The sequence below is a fragment of the Cenococcum geophilum genome, assembly GCF_001692895.1.
Source record: "Cenococcum geophilum 1.58 unplaced genomic scaffold K441scaffold_31, whole genome shotgun sequence".
Taxonomy (NCBI): Eukaryota; Fungi; Ascomycota; class Dothideomycetes; order Gloniales; family Gloniaceae; genus Cenococcum; species Cenococcum geophilum.
In genome coordinates this window covers 150,599-166,524 of record NW_027137589.1, presented here as the reverse complement: position 1 = coordinate 166,524, position 15,926 = coordinate 150,599, and the positions used below count along the sequence as shown (strand labels likewise).

The window sequence follows — 15,926 nt, the reverse complement described above, 5'->3', positions numbered from 1 at the left end:
TCAAGATTGATTAGATGGCTATAGAAGCTATATAGACATTTATGCCAGTCGCTGGGGTTGGCTTAATCCGTGCATGTCTCATCGGAATGTGGACAAACGAGGACTCGGGACAAATTGTCGCAGCTCTGTACTCGCGCACCACATCCGTGACTAGGTAACAACTCTCGCAACTGATCTAAGGTTGTTATATCACCTCGCAGAAAATAGATGGAATCTTCCATGGCATTAGAAAACTGTTAGGACGCTAAACAGGGAATGCGGGCCGGGGAGCCACCCGAGGTCAGAAGCCCAGTCAAGAGCGAAGGCCAGCGTACGTTGGTGTGATTCTGGTGCAGAAGATTCGGTGGGTGGAAGAAGGTCGGTCGTTTCAAGCGTCGTGTTTCATCTACCCTTCTCTGCTAATGCGGGTTCATTCCGTGCCAAAGCGTGTCACCGTCAGTCGCAGAAAGAGGGCTGGCGATTGGGTTGGCGGTCGCCTTTTGAGAAAAATAATAAAGACGGTCTGGCCGATCGGCAAATTTTATTGGGCAACCACTAACACCTGCTGGCCAACCACAAGACCTTGGAATAATTAACGGCCGGAGACAGCAGCGCAAGGATCCCCCAGGGCTAAATCAAGGTTATCCCTAATCGCAGGAACGGGAGAGCGGTAGTGAGAGTCAACAAGCCTGCCAGCTCGAGAGCAGTAGCAAAGCAGCCTGCAAGACTGCTTTTATCGTTAATTGGTATAGCCGCGGCAGATAGCAATAACAAATAGCGAGATTGTTGCGAAGAACACGAGGCTGAAACGGTTCTGGTCTCCAACTATGCAACCTTGGCCAAGCGCCCGCTTTGGAAACTGCCGAACCTTCAACTCCTGAACAGCCAACTTCACTCCCACCAACAACACCTTTCTCACCACTGCCACCGCTCATCCATCACCTCGTCGCCTCTCTACGAATACTTGCATCACCGTCACTGGCTCTCATAATTGGATTATCATCGCGAGACACGTTGGGTTGCTGTTAAAGGGGCAACGAGCCCGCTAAGGGCTGACTATCGCAATGGAGCGACGCGAGAACGACAATGAGCGAAGTCCACGCCAATCCACCAACCCCAATGTCTTCGACGACGAATATGCCGTGGATCCCTCCGACCTGGATTTCGAACTTGGCGTAGTGGACGGATTTAGACCCGCATTCGACCAGTCGAGTAATCAACGAGACGATCAGGGATCGAATCACACAACATCACGACGCTCTTTTTCTACGACACCTGCATCAGACGCGAACCTGCGAAGGATGGCATCGCGAAACAGCACCGCTAAAGGCCCTGCGCGAGACTCATTCTCAACCCTTCACGATGGTCCCAACGCTCCGGTACCCGGTCGCAACATCAGCACCCATGCGCGAGCAACCAACTCACATGCCACGCCTCTATTACACCGTACCTCAATCAGCTCCACCGCGTCTTTCGCAACAATGGCACGGTCGGAGAGCCCGTTTCCAGCCGGGCCAAGCCATCCATACGGCATGTATCCACAAAACACCACTGTGAATCGATCTTCAAGTGTGACGACATCCTCAACCATACGTCAGCCACATCGCTCACACTCGGGCCGGCGTCCAACTCACCCATACAGCATGTACTCACAGAATGTGGTAGAAAATCCGGAGGAGAACGAGATAACACCAGCGCCACCTGCAATCCCTGTTGGTTTCCCAGGCCTCAATACCGGGTACCACAGACAGATAGGACCGGACGGTGAAGAGCAAGACATCATTGGGCCTGATGGTCATACAGAACAACTCCCTCCATACTCCAAGTACCCAGAAGAAGGCCCAACGAAAGCATCGCTAGTGGCAGAAGCTACCTCGACACCAATCGAGACAGCCGCACCAGGTGTTAATAATTCACAGGATACGCTACCCGCGTTAGGGAACCATCCAGACCGACAAGGAGCCAGTGAAGTTCAGATGCTCCCAATGTCGGAAATAAACAGCGGAGGACAATCAATCCCAACCGAGAAGTCTCAGAAAGCCAGGTCTTGGAAGGAATTAAGAAAGAAAAAAGTATTATGGGCCTTCCTCTTAATGAGCCTTGTACTGTTATTTGGTGTTGCCCTTGGGTCTTGGGTCGCGAGAAAAAATATGAAGCAGCATAAAGGAGATGCGTAAGTACACTCGCTACTACGACCCCGGCCTCACTGACACAAAGTAAAGTGAACCCACTACCTCATCAATGTTTGGTGCCTCACCTATCCCCACACCCTCTAGCCTCGCTCCTTTGCCTACAGGCACCTTTGTATTACCCATCGGCATTCCCCAGGAATCAAGCCCGAATTGCCTCACTGTGTCCGACCAACTCGGCGCTTGGTCTTGCGACATGAGTGGCATGAATGGCCCACCCATACAACTTAGCATTGGTCTATCTCCTGGCGGCGGAGGATATATTGCGTCCCTGAACCCCCCTCCCAGCGGAATTCAGTATGGTGTCCAGCCACCGTCAATCAATATGCAGAACCTCAGTCTCGTCGTTGATCAAGACTACTTCCGTCTTGGTCCAGCTTTCCACTTCCAAGGCATGTATAACAAACTTGTTGTGCTCGAGAATTTTGCCGCTAGCGCGAAGCTACGAAAGAAACATGCCAACAACAAGCCGCCAATGAATCTTGATGATTTCCGTCATCGCTTCGAAGTTAAACCTGGAGACTCTCCATGGTTCTGTTACTGGAATCAGACGCTCATCGAAGGCTACATCTATGTCCAACACAATTCTTCTAACAACAACACACCACCACCACCTCCGCCTCCCACGTCCTGCCCACCCACAACTTCCAGTTCTTCAGCCCCAACCTCAAATCCGGAAACCAAACCTCCTCCATCCTCCCAAGAAGAGTCTGTTACTTCTGCTCCTCCTACGGCCCATTTCCCAACTGTGCCGTCATATACCCCAAATAATCCACTGTCAAGTTATACAACACCTTCCTACCTACACCCTCGCGATCCGCCGCCAGACTACCCACGCGTGGTCAAAATTGAGGAGCGTCGCTTGCCAAATTCTCCTCAACCTTACTGCCAGAAGATGACCATTTCGCCTGCTGGCGTTATAGTTCCTGCGAACAACAACGACGGCCCAAATATTATCAACCTGCAAGAAACCGACCCCACGATACAGGAGTTCCTCTCGGCACCAGCGGGAGGTGCAGCCGCGTCATCCGGGAGTGCTGCCACAACGGTTACTGAGAGTAAACGGGGGCTTTTACGGAGGGTCGATCCACCAAATGCATGCCACTGCCAGTGGATTATCGGGTAAAGCAATGAATTTCCTTTCGAGTGAAACCTTTCTTGGGCATGTTATGGGCTGGTAGAGGTAAATATTACTGATGGCAAATATTGAGGGAGCAAGCACGGCGACATTATTGGCGTTTGCAATAGGCAAAGGGGTTTTTGCAGCACTCATAGAGGGCGTTCTATATCTTGCATTCCCATGGGATCTTCTATGGGCTTTTTTTTGGTTATTTGACCTGACGACTCGGCCAAGTCGACATTTTGGGAGCGGGGCCTAAACGGATCGGGCGGTGGGTATTCCCGCCTACATACATATGGCTGATATATCGCCATCATCTCCTTTTTAAACTCTATCTGGGGGTTGATCCGCAAAAAGGGGTAAAATGACTGAAACTTTGGGAGAACCAGCTATCCTTTTCTCTCTTGTCTGTCTTTTGTGTAATGCTCGCTCACCCGCGCTATTTCCTTGCTCTTGTTTGCTACTGTTGCTGGCCCTGAAACAAGTGGGGGATAGGGATTGGAGCGCGGGAGATTACAGATTACTACTTTGCTATGCGAGCGCTAGGATTTAATAAGCGTCTTGATTAGCTCCTGGTTCTGCGGTTTTCCTTGATAGGATAGTTCTTAGTTGAAATAGAAGAGCTGCTGAGAGTAACCTAATGCGGGATAAGATGATGATCGATCTGGCAGATATCGATTATGTGCTATCTTAGTTCATGTTTTGCGTGAGATGATGTTTGTGAGAGGTGGTTTGGTGTTTGAGGTTGTGTTCGGGTTGTTTTGTGTGAAATCATGGGTCGTGTTTGAGTGGGCTGATTATCCCACTGATTAATCTTAGAACGCTTCGTTCTTCGAATTCTATCCTATCTTAGTCTAGCCTTTTAGAGAGAAAGCTGCTAACCATGACCAAAGGAATTACGAGCGGAAGGTACTATCTATGCTACGTGGTTGATTCTTGTATATTCTATGGAAGGAGGCTACTCAAACCTACCATGGCTCTTGCTCAAACCTACCAACCTACCATAGCTCTTATTCAAAACCTACCATAGCTCTCACTCAAATCTACCATGACTCTTACTTTGGGTGCCATATATACAAACTCCCACAGCATTTGTTTCGAGTACCAAACCACAAAACTATTCCCATCTCACAGCAAATCACGCTTAAGAATTCGAAAAAATGTTCGTTTCTATCAAGCTCCTCAAGCATTCGGCGACAATAAGATCTCAGTTTCGTGCTTATAACACTAGAGCACGCGACGAGCTCTTGAGGAAGGTTTATGCACCGTTCAAGAGTTTGAAAGAAGGCAGCCCGGAATACAAGAGTTTAGCCAAGTCTGGAAAAGTTTGGGAAGAATATCATAAGCCAGGAGATGATAGGCCATATCTCGCTATACAGGCTACGATGGTGAAAGAGTTGGAAGAAATTGACAGGTGGAAACAACTACTGGAGAACAACAACAAGAAGCGTGTATTCACGACGGCTCTTATAAACAAATACGCACACCAAAGCGTGGGAATAGAAGGAAACAATCTGAGCATTGCGCAGGCAAACACCATAAGCGTCAAATTGGCGAAATATGTCGATGGTTTGCTTGAGCACACAATGTCGTCCCTTGGAGATGTGCTAAATCTCTCTCTTCCTTTAGCCTCGACTCTGCTGCCCACCGAAGATGCAAACGAAACAATCGAGCTTCGAAATCACATACTAGTTTGCAAAAAACTAGTGGAAGCAGCTCTTGCGCCTTCTGACACCAAGGGTCTGAATGAGACATATGTTAAAGAACTCGCAAGAGGAGTTCTTATTGATACCACGTCGCAAGACATGATAGAAAGGATGGCTTGGGGAAAGCGGACAAAGATTGGGGAATACCGAAATTTACCGATCCGCGTTAGGAGTAATAACCTTCGGATTTTTCCCTACCCCGCAGAAGTACCAGCATTAATGGGCCGGTTCTTTGAATGGAGAAATGAATCCATTAAATCGAAGAAATTACACCCTTTACTCGCAGCTATACATATCATGGTCCATTTTACTCATATTCATCCTTTTCTGGATGGAAATGGAAGAGTTGGGCGCTGCATTTTGGCAGATCACCTAATCCGAAATAATCTCCTACCAGTTGTGTTCCAGGATCTGGAAAGACAAAATTACCTTCAAATGATGTCGGATGCTCAAGACCACAACCCAGAAGAGCTCTGCGAACTTGCTCTATCAACGCAGCTCGATATGCTCCGAACTTTTCTTGGAACGGATTGAGGATGTTTCAGTCTCCGTCATAATATCCATCATTACCACCACCGTCATCATAATCCTTCTCCCCGTTATCGAAGTAGTTCTCTGCATTATAGTCATCGTCATCTTCCTCATCATCCTCGTAATCGTTGTCTTGTAACTCTTGCGGGAGTCCATCGTCGTCCTGTAACTCTTTTTCGTTCTCTTCGTCCTCCTCGTCTTCATCATTTTGCTTCCTCGCTTCTTCCTGTTCCATACGTTCAAGTCTGCTCATCGTTGTGGATTTGGAGATCTGGAGAAGTTTTGGCTTCTTTTTGGGCGGGGTGTTGCCGTTGGTAGTAGCGTGTGTGGGATCGAGAATTGACCAAAGCTCTTCGGGGAAGAATCTCATAACTTGCGTGTTGTGAGTTAAACGTGTTCCAAGTTAAATCGTATTACTTCCATCCTACTCACCATATGGTCGCGTATCAAGCCGCGGTATTTTCCTCCGCTGCTTCATGTACTTTTGTGTGTATGTAGGCATGCCTAGGAATGGGTCGAATAATGCTGCAGGTGGTGGTCCTGACTTTCCGACGCGCACTGTATCGCCGAGGATTGTGTATAAGGGCCCTTCGTGGATGCGGTCCCTCAGGGCGCGATAGCGCGTGATTTGCGCTTTCTCGCTGCGACGTCCAGGAGGGGCTATGGGTGGTGGAATAGGCTGTCTATTTCTTAGTCCATAGAATCTCGGAAATGGGTTGGGCTTCTGGTGCTCTGCCATGGTGCTGACAGTCTCGATTCGCTCGCTGGCAGCGTTGAACGAGGGGTGTATCGCGCATTCGACATTTCTTCTCAAGAATATTCCACCTTGGTGAAACTCCTCAAGCCGAAATTGCGCGCGGTGAAAGAAATGAGTGGATGACGATGATTGCTGCCCGGTATCTCTGAAGCGCAAAAGGAACTTACAGGAAACAGCTCCGTCGGCTTGGTCTTTATCTCCAGCTCAGGGTCGTACTCCCAGGGCAAATCAACTCCGCCCATCTTTCCACGCCCAAATCCCCCGCCGCCTCGACCTCCGCCGCGCCCGCCTCGTGACATTGCGAAGGAGCTACGAGCGGGCCTGCGCTCTGCTACCGGTGTAAGAAAATGTATAAGAAGGAAACTACTTTTGAGGGTGACAGGAGCATGATCAGGGACGAGGAAGGGAGGAAGAGGAGATTTTTGCTTGACGTCGAATTACGGTGAGAAATTTTGGAGGAAGCTTGGGCGGGCCAAATTCAGTGGTGGGGCGCCAAACCTTCGGCGCCCACCTCCGAGGGCTCCGTCATCACCAACGACACCGCAGCTGCCTGCTGTTTACATATCGCTATAAACCAACTATATAAGATTTTCTCGTGAACAAATCTCCCTCTTAGAGTGACCAGAAATGCTAGAAGCTTCTTAGCAGTGACCAAGCCAACAAATCTTCCTATCAAATCCAAAGCAATCTTCATAGAGCTCTCTTGGCTGGAGGTTAGTGAGAATCATATTTCATTCATGCTGGAGAATCTTTATTTATTGTGGTTAAGTTATACACAAGTTTTGATTTGCTTTACTGCTCTTATACTCAGAAAGCCAGAACTTTCTGTTAGCCTTCCAAGCTAGTTCAAACTCGCCACTCAGCACTTTCTCCTTTGATTCTTCGCTCAGCTACTTTGCGCTCTAAATTCAGCATCCTTCTTCCAATATCTCTCGGATTATTCACGCTGAGCCAGATTTGTCTTCTAGGAAACTCTCAGACATGTCAAACAATTCCTCAAACCCCCCGCCAGCTGTGCTTACAGAGCTCCAAGCCCATCTCCAGAAAGTAGACGAAGATCCCGCCACCCCGCTGGACGTGAAATTGCTAGAGCGATGCGAGCTCTACACAACTACTCCTGAGTTTGTGAATGGCGTCTGGCGGCAAACCCAACCTCTCTTCTTCCAGCTCACTCAACTGCTTCCCAAACTACAGCAGGATCCATCTCCACTTAACCACTTCATCCCTAAGCTTACAGCACCTTACAGCTTTGACCAGGTCAAAGAACTTGACTTCTGCATTGGACTTGAGCTCTCCGTAAAGCCATTCCATTATCTGGTCCTTTCATTCCTGGGAAAAGCTGCGGCAAGTGGCAATGACGCAGAAAATCTCGCTAGCAAACCTGATGTTGTTCGCGCGCTTGTCCGATTATGGCTATGTACAGATGATACGGGAATTGCTAGCAAAGCGGGAAATCTATTGTTAGAACTCTTGAAAGTTTCAAGGAACTTGCCTGGCGGACTAAGCCCGAAGGGTGAAAGTACGTATGGCAGAGGCCCGATGTGGAAGCGGTTGTTTGAGGACAAAGATGTCTACAGCTTATTCTTCGTTTTCTGCAGCCTCCGTGCGCAGCCTCTTGGCGAAGAGGTGGCGCCTAGCAAGAGGGACAAGACTATAGCCCAGGCAAGAATAATGGAATGGCTTCCCAGAGTCGGAGCTCTGGACTGGGATACCATCACGAAGAGCCACCACCCTGATGTAGAAAAGAAGGCCGGGCTCAATGATAGAGAGGGGCTTCTACACTTTGCTACTATGAAAATGGCAGATCACAGAAATGATATATTAATGCACATTAGTCTCATCAACTTCTTTACGGACTTAATCGCAACTGTGAAAACAGTTGCTACCCAAACGTAAGTCAACTGTGTCCGCGACTGCACACGGATTCTGACAATATAGCAGAAGCAGTGATTCTAGCTTGTCATTGGAGTTCCTCAAAGAGCAAGGCCTACATACTCAAATGATCAATCTTGTCGTGCTCGATAATAATTCGATAGAGCAAACCTTCCTCCGTGGTCCCGCTTCAAACTACGTCTCTATCTACGCATCCACATATCCAGAGAACTACGAAAGTAGCCGAGATATGAAGATCACCCAAGCTAGATTGAATTACACGATAGGTAACTGCAAGCCGGAAGATCTCCACATCCTAGCCTCGGTTCCACGTACCAGTCTCGTCCCGAAGATATCCACTGGGCTCGCATGGGATGAATGTCCTATGCTCTCCATTCCCATCAAAATGACTAACCCAGACGCCCTGAAAACTCTCGCAACGGTCTTCCACGGTCCAATAGAAGTAAGTCAATTTACTGATCTCCGCCAATCTCGCAGAGCTAATAATTTCGCCAGCCTGAAATCACTTACCCACCCGTAGACACTTCTTCCACACCGCTGACAGTCCAACCCGCCCTGACTCGCCAATCGTCCGAGCGCTCATACGCCCGCCTCCTGCTCTCCCTCTACCTCACAAAATACCCATCCGCTTTCTCTGACCTAGTCCGCCACGCTGACACCGTCGCAATGAAAGACAATGCGCTCGCTGCATTAGTTTTGCTCCGCGCCATCATCACGGCGAACTGGACTCCGATATCTTCTCCCGACGAAGCCGCCTCCGATCCCATCCTCGCTCAACTTGACAACTTCCCGACGTCTGGCGTGGAAGTGATTTTGGACCCTGCCATCAGTGGTGGCGTACTCCCATACCTACTCAAGCCCGCAACAACGTTTTCTGGGCTTGTGGGTGGGCGAGGTGATGCGGAGAGTGCGGCGTACCAGGTGGCGATGGCGAAGTTCGACGTGTTGCGGGTGCTTGGTGAGAAGGTGAAGGATTTGGATCCACCAAAGCGGGAAGTGGATACAATTATTAGACGAAGGATTGCGGAAGGACCCTGGGGTGTCGGAGGAAATGTAGGAGCCAGAGTTGGAACGCTAGAGATGTGAGGATGATACTGGGCTGAGCTCCGATAGATGGGTGAGTGTGAGGCGCTGAAAAAGATACTTGTTTCTCGTTAGAATAAGTGGGGCCAATAGTACTGCGGTACTTTCAAGGCAATATGGAAAGGCATCTTGACATCAATACCAGAAGTGTATTAATATAAATCACAGCACGTCACCATTTAAGCTTCATGCCCTTTAGAGGGCTTTCCAAATTCCTGACAAACAATTGTGCCAGAACGACGTCAATTTGACTGGAACATAGGACCGATTCACTCATGTGGACATATCGGAGCCGAAAATTCGCCCAAGTTCTGTAGTCCTGCGAGGAAGTTAGGTGAGGATATATGCGGGCCATTTCTGTAAAAAGTAGCCACAGCCTGGTCCACCCACTCTCGTCCATGGACATGGGCCTGCAATAGTCGATGTCAAGCAGCCACGATCGGACCTCCGTGATACCTTTATGATCCTATCGTCTATCGGCTTCCTTGTCCCTTTCTAGGAAGGCATCGTTGTCGCAAGTAAAGCTAGCCATCCCATTCCTCTCCATAACCTCTACTTGGGCCCCGTCGGGTTCTTCGAATGCTGCGAGCCCCCACCTAGTGGGGGCCTACACCCTCAACACAAAAACACCCTCAATACAAAATTAATCCTATATATACAATCCTACACGTATTTTTACGGCCATAACCTTCCTATGTACCCAAAATAACGAAACAGAAGGTTAATGCATATACTATTAAAGCTTAGAGGATTATAGAAATTGTAAAGGAGCTTAAGGCCCTACCATACAAGCCTAATTTAAAGTAGGTTTTAGATAATTGGAAATACGACTATAATAAGCTTTAGAGGGCCTATTAAGGTTATAATAGTAGGTCTACGCGTCGTGCACCTAATAGGCGCTTAGATAATGTAGAGGAGCTTGCCTTAAAGCAATTTCTTAACTATATAGATAGTATTAGATTTAGAATTTAAAAGGAGATAGTACGCGATATAGCTAATTTAATTTTAGCCTAAAATTATACTACCCTATATAACAATAACGAACTTCCTCTATAGGTTAGAATACACTAGCTATAACATTATTTAGATAAGTCCTTATATAAATATATAAAGGCTAAGCCTATAGAGACTGCCTAGAAAAAGGTATAGGAGCCTACCTATATTAAAGGATAGTTTAATAACTTCTTAGTCTATTACTAAGAATATAGAATTATACCAGCTAATTTTTAGAATTTTAATAAGTGCGGCGTACGTCTTAGTATTATAAAGAATTAATTAGTTTAGACGAAGAAAGGACGAGAGGTATTTATTCCTTATTTAAATAGTTAAGAGCTTATAACTTTAGTAGAAACTATACACTTAATTAGCAATTATATTACTCTAATAATAATTATTTCTAGCCAGAATTTAATAGAGGAATAGTTTACGGACTTATTAGCTAGCTATTTAGTAGCTAAATTGGAAACTGGCTATAGTAATAATAAATTAGCCCTTAATTAATTAATTAATAATTAATAATTCATTGCTTAACGTCCGATTCGGATCCCTATTGGGCCCACACGGACTACTCCTTATTTACATATGGGGAGAAAACTCTATTTAAGAAAAATGAGAAAACCCCGTAATCCATCTCCCCGCCTTTTNGGACTCGCCTACTTANCGNCTANAAGTNGCCTATNGTGCTCTACTACCTTACTATTTNACCTCNTTAGGAANCACTNCTGCCGTAACAAGCCTACGGACGCGCTAGTATCATAAACTATTACTCTACTACTATAGAGTTACTAGGGGGCACCTACTGCTCGCCCCCTTACCTTCTATTACCATTTCCCTTATAACCCGGAACTAATTTAGCACATTTTAACTAATAAGCCACTGGGTAACCGCCTTAAGGCCTTTTTGTATTAAGAGCAGTGTATTATAGTTCTCTATACCAGCTACTAAGAGCATTATTTCTTAATTAGTGCGTAGGGGGTATAGTAGTATTACGTGTTTTAGTGTCTGTTTTAGCTAGCTATATTTGCATCTCGGGCTACCTACTAGAACACCTACCTAGTAAAGCCAATCTTTTAGTCCTATTATTCCTATTCTTAAGAGTATTACTATTATATTTTCTGCCTTTATTAGGCCTTCTCGGAGCCCTTAGGTATTTACCCCCTATAGCGTTAACNATACTATAGCTTAGGTTCNTCTTGCCTAAGTTAGCCTCTATACCTTTAACTCCTATTCGCCTCTCTAGCGTTAGTCCAACCANTATTATATTACGGTAGATGGTTTCCTAGCGTTCTTACGTATTCTACTTTAGCTCCTTTCTCTATCTTACTATTATCTTTACTAACCTCTTATACATCTCCCTTCCTCCTCTATATAGGCCTGGGCCCTAAAGCGGTATTATTCTTCTTCTACTTTCTTTACCTGTTTCTCTAATATCTCTTCCCTACTTTAGGGTTATTGGTTTATTCTCCTACAGGGCACCCTAAGGTCCCTCTATAGTTTACTTAGGCGTGTCTTAATATACTTTATAACATTAGAGTTACGTTTATTTTACGTTCTTTATATTACAGCGGCTTTAATATATAACTATAGGGGGGGAATATTGGATTCCTTCTTAAGCAGTGCTATAGCCGTTTGCTTATACCCGCCTATAATTCTCTAAAGGCAGGCTGTTTAAACCTTTTAAAGTGGTTTAAGGAGTGATTTAGGGGGGCCCTTCTTAGTTTCTCTAATGGCCCAAATACTAGATCTATATGTTATGGTTGGCTGGACAACTGCTATATATAGTAGGCGTAACCTCTAGAAGTATAGACCCTATATAGAATTAATAATCCTAAATAAAGCAATAAACTATACTTAGCCTTTACGGGCCGCTTACGCTATATATACGCTCCACCGGAGCTTACTATCTACCTATACTCCTAATACCCTTAGGCCCTAAACTAGTTAACCCCTAAAGCCTTAGATGCGAATTATATACTAAAGATCTATAGATTAGTTGCGTTTTCTTATAAAATAGATTAGCTAGTATTTCTCTAGTAAGAATTAGACTTTATAACGTTTTGCCTATTCTATATAAGTGTTATAGGCTTTCTCTAGTGTTCTGCAATTCTCTACGGCTGTTGGCCCGTATATAATTAGGTTTATATTATTAACGAAGCCTATTCCCTAGGTCGCCCCTTTTTTAAAGGAGTTAAGTAGGTTGCTTATAAAGAAAAGGAAGAGTATAGGCAAGAGGGGTAATTCTTATGGTATTTCTGTTATAACTATAATAGGGGGGCTCTGGTACCCGCTAAAGACCAGTAATATTTCTTTCTAGCCTATAAACCCTTAGACAAATTATATAATCTATTTTAGGAAGCCCTTTACCCTAAGAATATATAGAAAACGCTTGTAGGGTATATTGTCGTAGGCACTACTAATATCTAGGCTAAGTATTAATACTACAAAGTCCTTTCGCATCGCCTATGCAGATTTAATAGTAACAGCAAGTAGCGTAAGTGCTAATAGTGTTAAGCGGTTCTTTCTTGCCCCTATTTGGCTTTATAGTAGTAGGGCGTATTCTTCTACCGTATCTACTATACGTTCCGCTATTACCCTTTCTAAGATCTTGCTAAGGGTGTTTTCTAAGGCAATAGGGCGGTAGCTTCCTGGGATTAAGTAATCTGCTTTGCTTTTTTTTTATAAGATAACCGTTATTATAGATCTTCTAAGTCGCGGGTAATAGCCTATAGTAAAGTATACTCTAGCTACATCTGCAAGCTAAGGTGCTATAAGTAGCCCATAGGTTTTTAGGGCCTTATTTAGAATCCTATCTAGTCCTAGTACTGTATTGTTTAAAAGGCAGCTAATAGTTCTAGCTATTTCCTCTATTATTATATCGCTGTTAACCTATAGGCGAGTCACTAGTGTTTCGCCCGTGATATTACTAAGGTCTACTAGAGCTAGTTAGGGGAAGAACCTTTTTATAAGGATCTTTACCTTCTTATTATTGTCGTTTATAGCCTATAATTCTCCTACTCTTTATAGGGGTAGTAGGTATAGGTCTTCTACTAGGCGCCCTACCTTTTTCTTTACCTATTTTGCTATAGCCTAAAGGCCCTTATTATAGGGGAGGCTTAAGTTAGAAGTATACTTATTTATAAACCGTCTTTAGTTATTCCTTACTTCTTTTTTTAGGGTATTCTTTAGCTAGTTTCTTATATCTTTATATCGTCTCTCGTCTTTAGGGTTATAGCTGCTTATATATTTCCTTCTTGCTTATTATTAGCTGGCAACTAGAACTGCGCATTATATAGACCATATATATCACGCGTAGGGGCCCAGTTTTGAGATCGGGCAGTGCTCTTCCAGCCTATTTTTAATCGCTGCCTAAATCCTTTCTAGTCTTCGGTTGATTTCCTTAGGGGTGGCTAATAAGCCTCGCTCGTTTAGTATTGGGTGGATTTCTTCTAGGTCTTAGAGTTGTTATTCAACTATATTAAGGAAACTATTTATCTTAAGCTTCCTTATTGCGTATCTTTTTCTATTTAGTTGCGCTTTAGTATCTAGGTCTAGCTATATCTAAATAGGGATATAGTCTAGGGTAAGTACCCATTCTTCTTCGGGGTTACACCTTTTAAGTCTCTGGTATAGGCCTTCGTCTATAAATATAAGGTCAATTATACTTCTAGCGATGCCTTGTTGCCATATAATTGCTTCTAGGGGAGTGGCTAGCTTAAGGCCCCAGATATCTATAGCTCTTAGTAGGCACTTTAACTATTAATCTGCAGCAATATGGATACCCCCCTACCGCAGGTAGTAGAGGTTTATATCTCCTAGTAGGATAGACTCTATACCTTCGGTTTCTAGTAAGCTTATTACCAATATAATATTCTCTGTTTATAGGACCCCTTCAACCCTAGGGTTATACACGTTAATAATTTGTACCGGTCCCCTATATATTTGGATTATTATAACTACAATATCTAGGTTAACTACCTGCCATAATTATAAGGACAGGCTAATAGCCTTACTAATCATAAAGCATACGCATGTGGCTGCTTTTGGTTCGTATAGGAGCTGAAATCCTCAGGGGCAGTATATCGATTATATAAAGGTATTGTAATACGGTTCTTGTATAGCAAGGATATAGTGTTTCTCTGGGTCTAGACTATCTAGTAGGGGCCTTGCAAGGCAGTGGTTTGTGTTGCCGCAGTTATACTGTATAATGGATAGGTGGCGGACCCCCGGAGAGGGTCCTTCGACTCTCCTTCGTTCCTCGCTTCTTCTGTTTCCACTTTCTCTAGGATATTCGGAGCTTCTATCTCTTGTGTCTAGCCCTTAATTATATACACTATTTCTATTACTAAACTAAGGGCTTAATTTAAGGCAGAAATCGGCTCCTCTTAATAAATGGTTATAGCTCTTATAATATATATAAAGTTATAATATATACTTAAGGCCATAGAATACACCTATATAGGTTACCCCCTTATATAATGTATTTTCTACAGCTATTAAATATAAGTTATTTTTAGCCGCTTAAATATTATTATAGCCAGGCTCTTAATACGGCAGCTTAGTATACTAAAAGGAAATTTATAAGAATTAAGTTCCTAGCAGCTATAGGCTAAATCTATTATAAAATCTTTACCTAGTATACTATTATAGGCGCCTAGTAAAAGACTAGAATAGTTTTATTTAAACCTAAGGTTATTCTTATATAGCTATAGCACTAAGAAGTATAAGTATATAAGGAGGCTAAGCATCTATATATTAATCCTTCTATCCTAAATAAACCCCTAAAGAGGGCCTTAGAGACCCTTAGAGGCCCTTTTATAGGGCAATCTAGCCCTAAAACGGATAATATATATTAGGTCCCCTAAGATATATAAGATTTTAACTAATGTATAGCTAAGGTAGGTAGAAGGCCTATACCTCTATTACCTAGCGGCTAAGATTAGTATACCCTATTAACTATTTATATATTAAAGCGCCAATCTAACGCTCTTTTAGATAATAAGATTTGGCCTAAGTTACCTTATTATTTATTTAAAGCAATTAAAATAACTTTTAAGGGCGCCTATATATAAGCCTATACTAGCGCCTTATTTAAAGGAGAGCTATTAAAGATGTAGGCTGCGTAGGCTGTATATAATAGCCGTAAATTAGGTAGCTGGAAGATCCTTTTAGCTAAAGGGCCTATATACGCTAAGGACGCTTAGCATATAAAGAAATAACGCTAAGATAATGCTTAATAGGAAGAAGCTTTAGCTTTTATAGCTAAGCTAGAACTCTAAAGAAAAAGGGCTAAGTAAAAGTTCTATATAGAGGTTCTTCCTATACTTATAAAGTTTACCTAAAAAAAACTCTAACCCGTATATATCTTTAAGGGCAATTACCCCCCTCTATCGCGCGTGTTTTAGGTGCATAACTATAGGCCTAAGGCCCTTCCTATATACACGAGGGGCTTTATATATAAAGCTATAGGCCTAATAACCTAGGTAGGAAGGAAACGCATAGCTAAGATAAAAGCGTATACCATGGTAAAACGGCCCTAAAGTATAATACTAGAAGAAGATTAGATAGAAGGGGCCCTTCTAATAGATTCGCCACGCGAATAGCTTTAATTCTAGCCTAGTTTAGTGGTAATTGGCCTAATATATATAAAGTTACGAATTATTTTGTATTGA

General features: G+C 44.0%; 4 protein-coding genes across 4 annotated transcripts; 3 read left to right on the top strand and 1 right to left on the bottom strand.

Annotated features, from left to right (window-relative positions):
• Positions 1-1,043: 1,043 nt before the first annotated feature.
• On the top strand, positions 1,044-3,294 carry K441DRAFT_569407 (uncharacterized protein; the record flags this gene model as incomplete). The annotated part of the gene is made up of 2 exons (XM_067643861.1): positions 1,044-2,152; positions 2,202-3,294. 2 exons carry the CDS (start codon positions 1,044-1,046, stop codon positions 3,292-3,294), a joined length of 2,202 nt encoding a protein of 733 aa, XP_067502075.1.
• Positions 3,295-4,212: 918 nt separating this feature from the next.
• Positions 4,213-5,901, top strand: K441DRAFT_174665 (fic/DOC family protein). The gene is made up of 2 exons (XM_067640338.1): positions 4,213-4,857; positions 4,918-5,901. The coding sequence occupies exons 1-2, from the start codon at positions 4,449-4,451 to the stop codon at positions 5,526-5,528; spliced, it is 1,020 nt and encodes a 339-aa protein (XP_067502074.1). The 5' UTR covers positions 4,213-4,448; the 3' UTR covers positions 5,529-5,901.
• K441DRAFT_688192 (uncharacterized protein) lies at positions 5,536-6,581 on the bottom strand (the record flags this gene model as incomplete). The annotated part of the gene is made up of 3 exons (XM_067652163.1): positions 5,536-5,897; positions 5,958-6,204; positions 6,450-6,581. The coding sequence occupies 3 exons, from the start codon at positions 6,579-6,581 to the stop codon at positions 5,536-5,538; spliced, it is 741 nt and encodes a 246-aa protein (XP_067502073.1).
• A 682-nt stretch (positions 6,582-7,263) lies between these two features.
• On the top strand, positions 7,264-9,261 carry K441DRAFT_569433 (uncharacterized protein; the record flags this gene model as incomplete). The annotated part of the gene is made up of 3 exons (XM_067643863.1): positions 7,264-8,174; positions 8,224-8,617; positions 8,671-9,261. 3 exons carry the CDS (start codon positions 7,264-7,266, stop codon positions 9,259-9,261), a joined length of 1,896 nt encoding a protein of 631 aa, XP_067502072.1.
• Between the last annotated feature and the right edge of the window lie 6,665 nt (positions 9,262-15,926).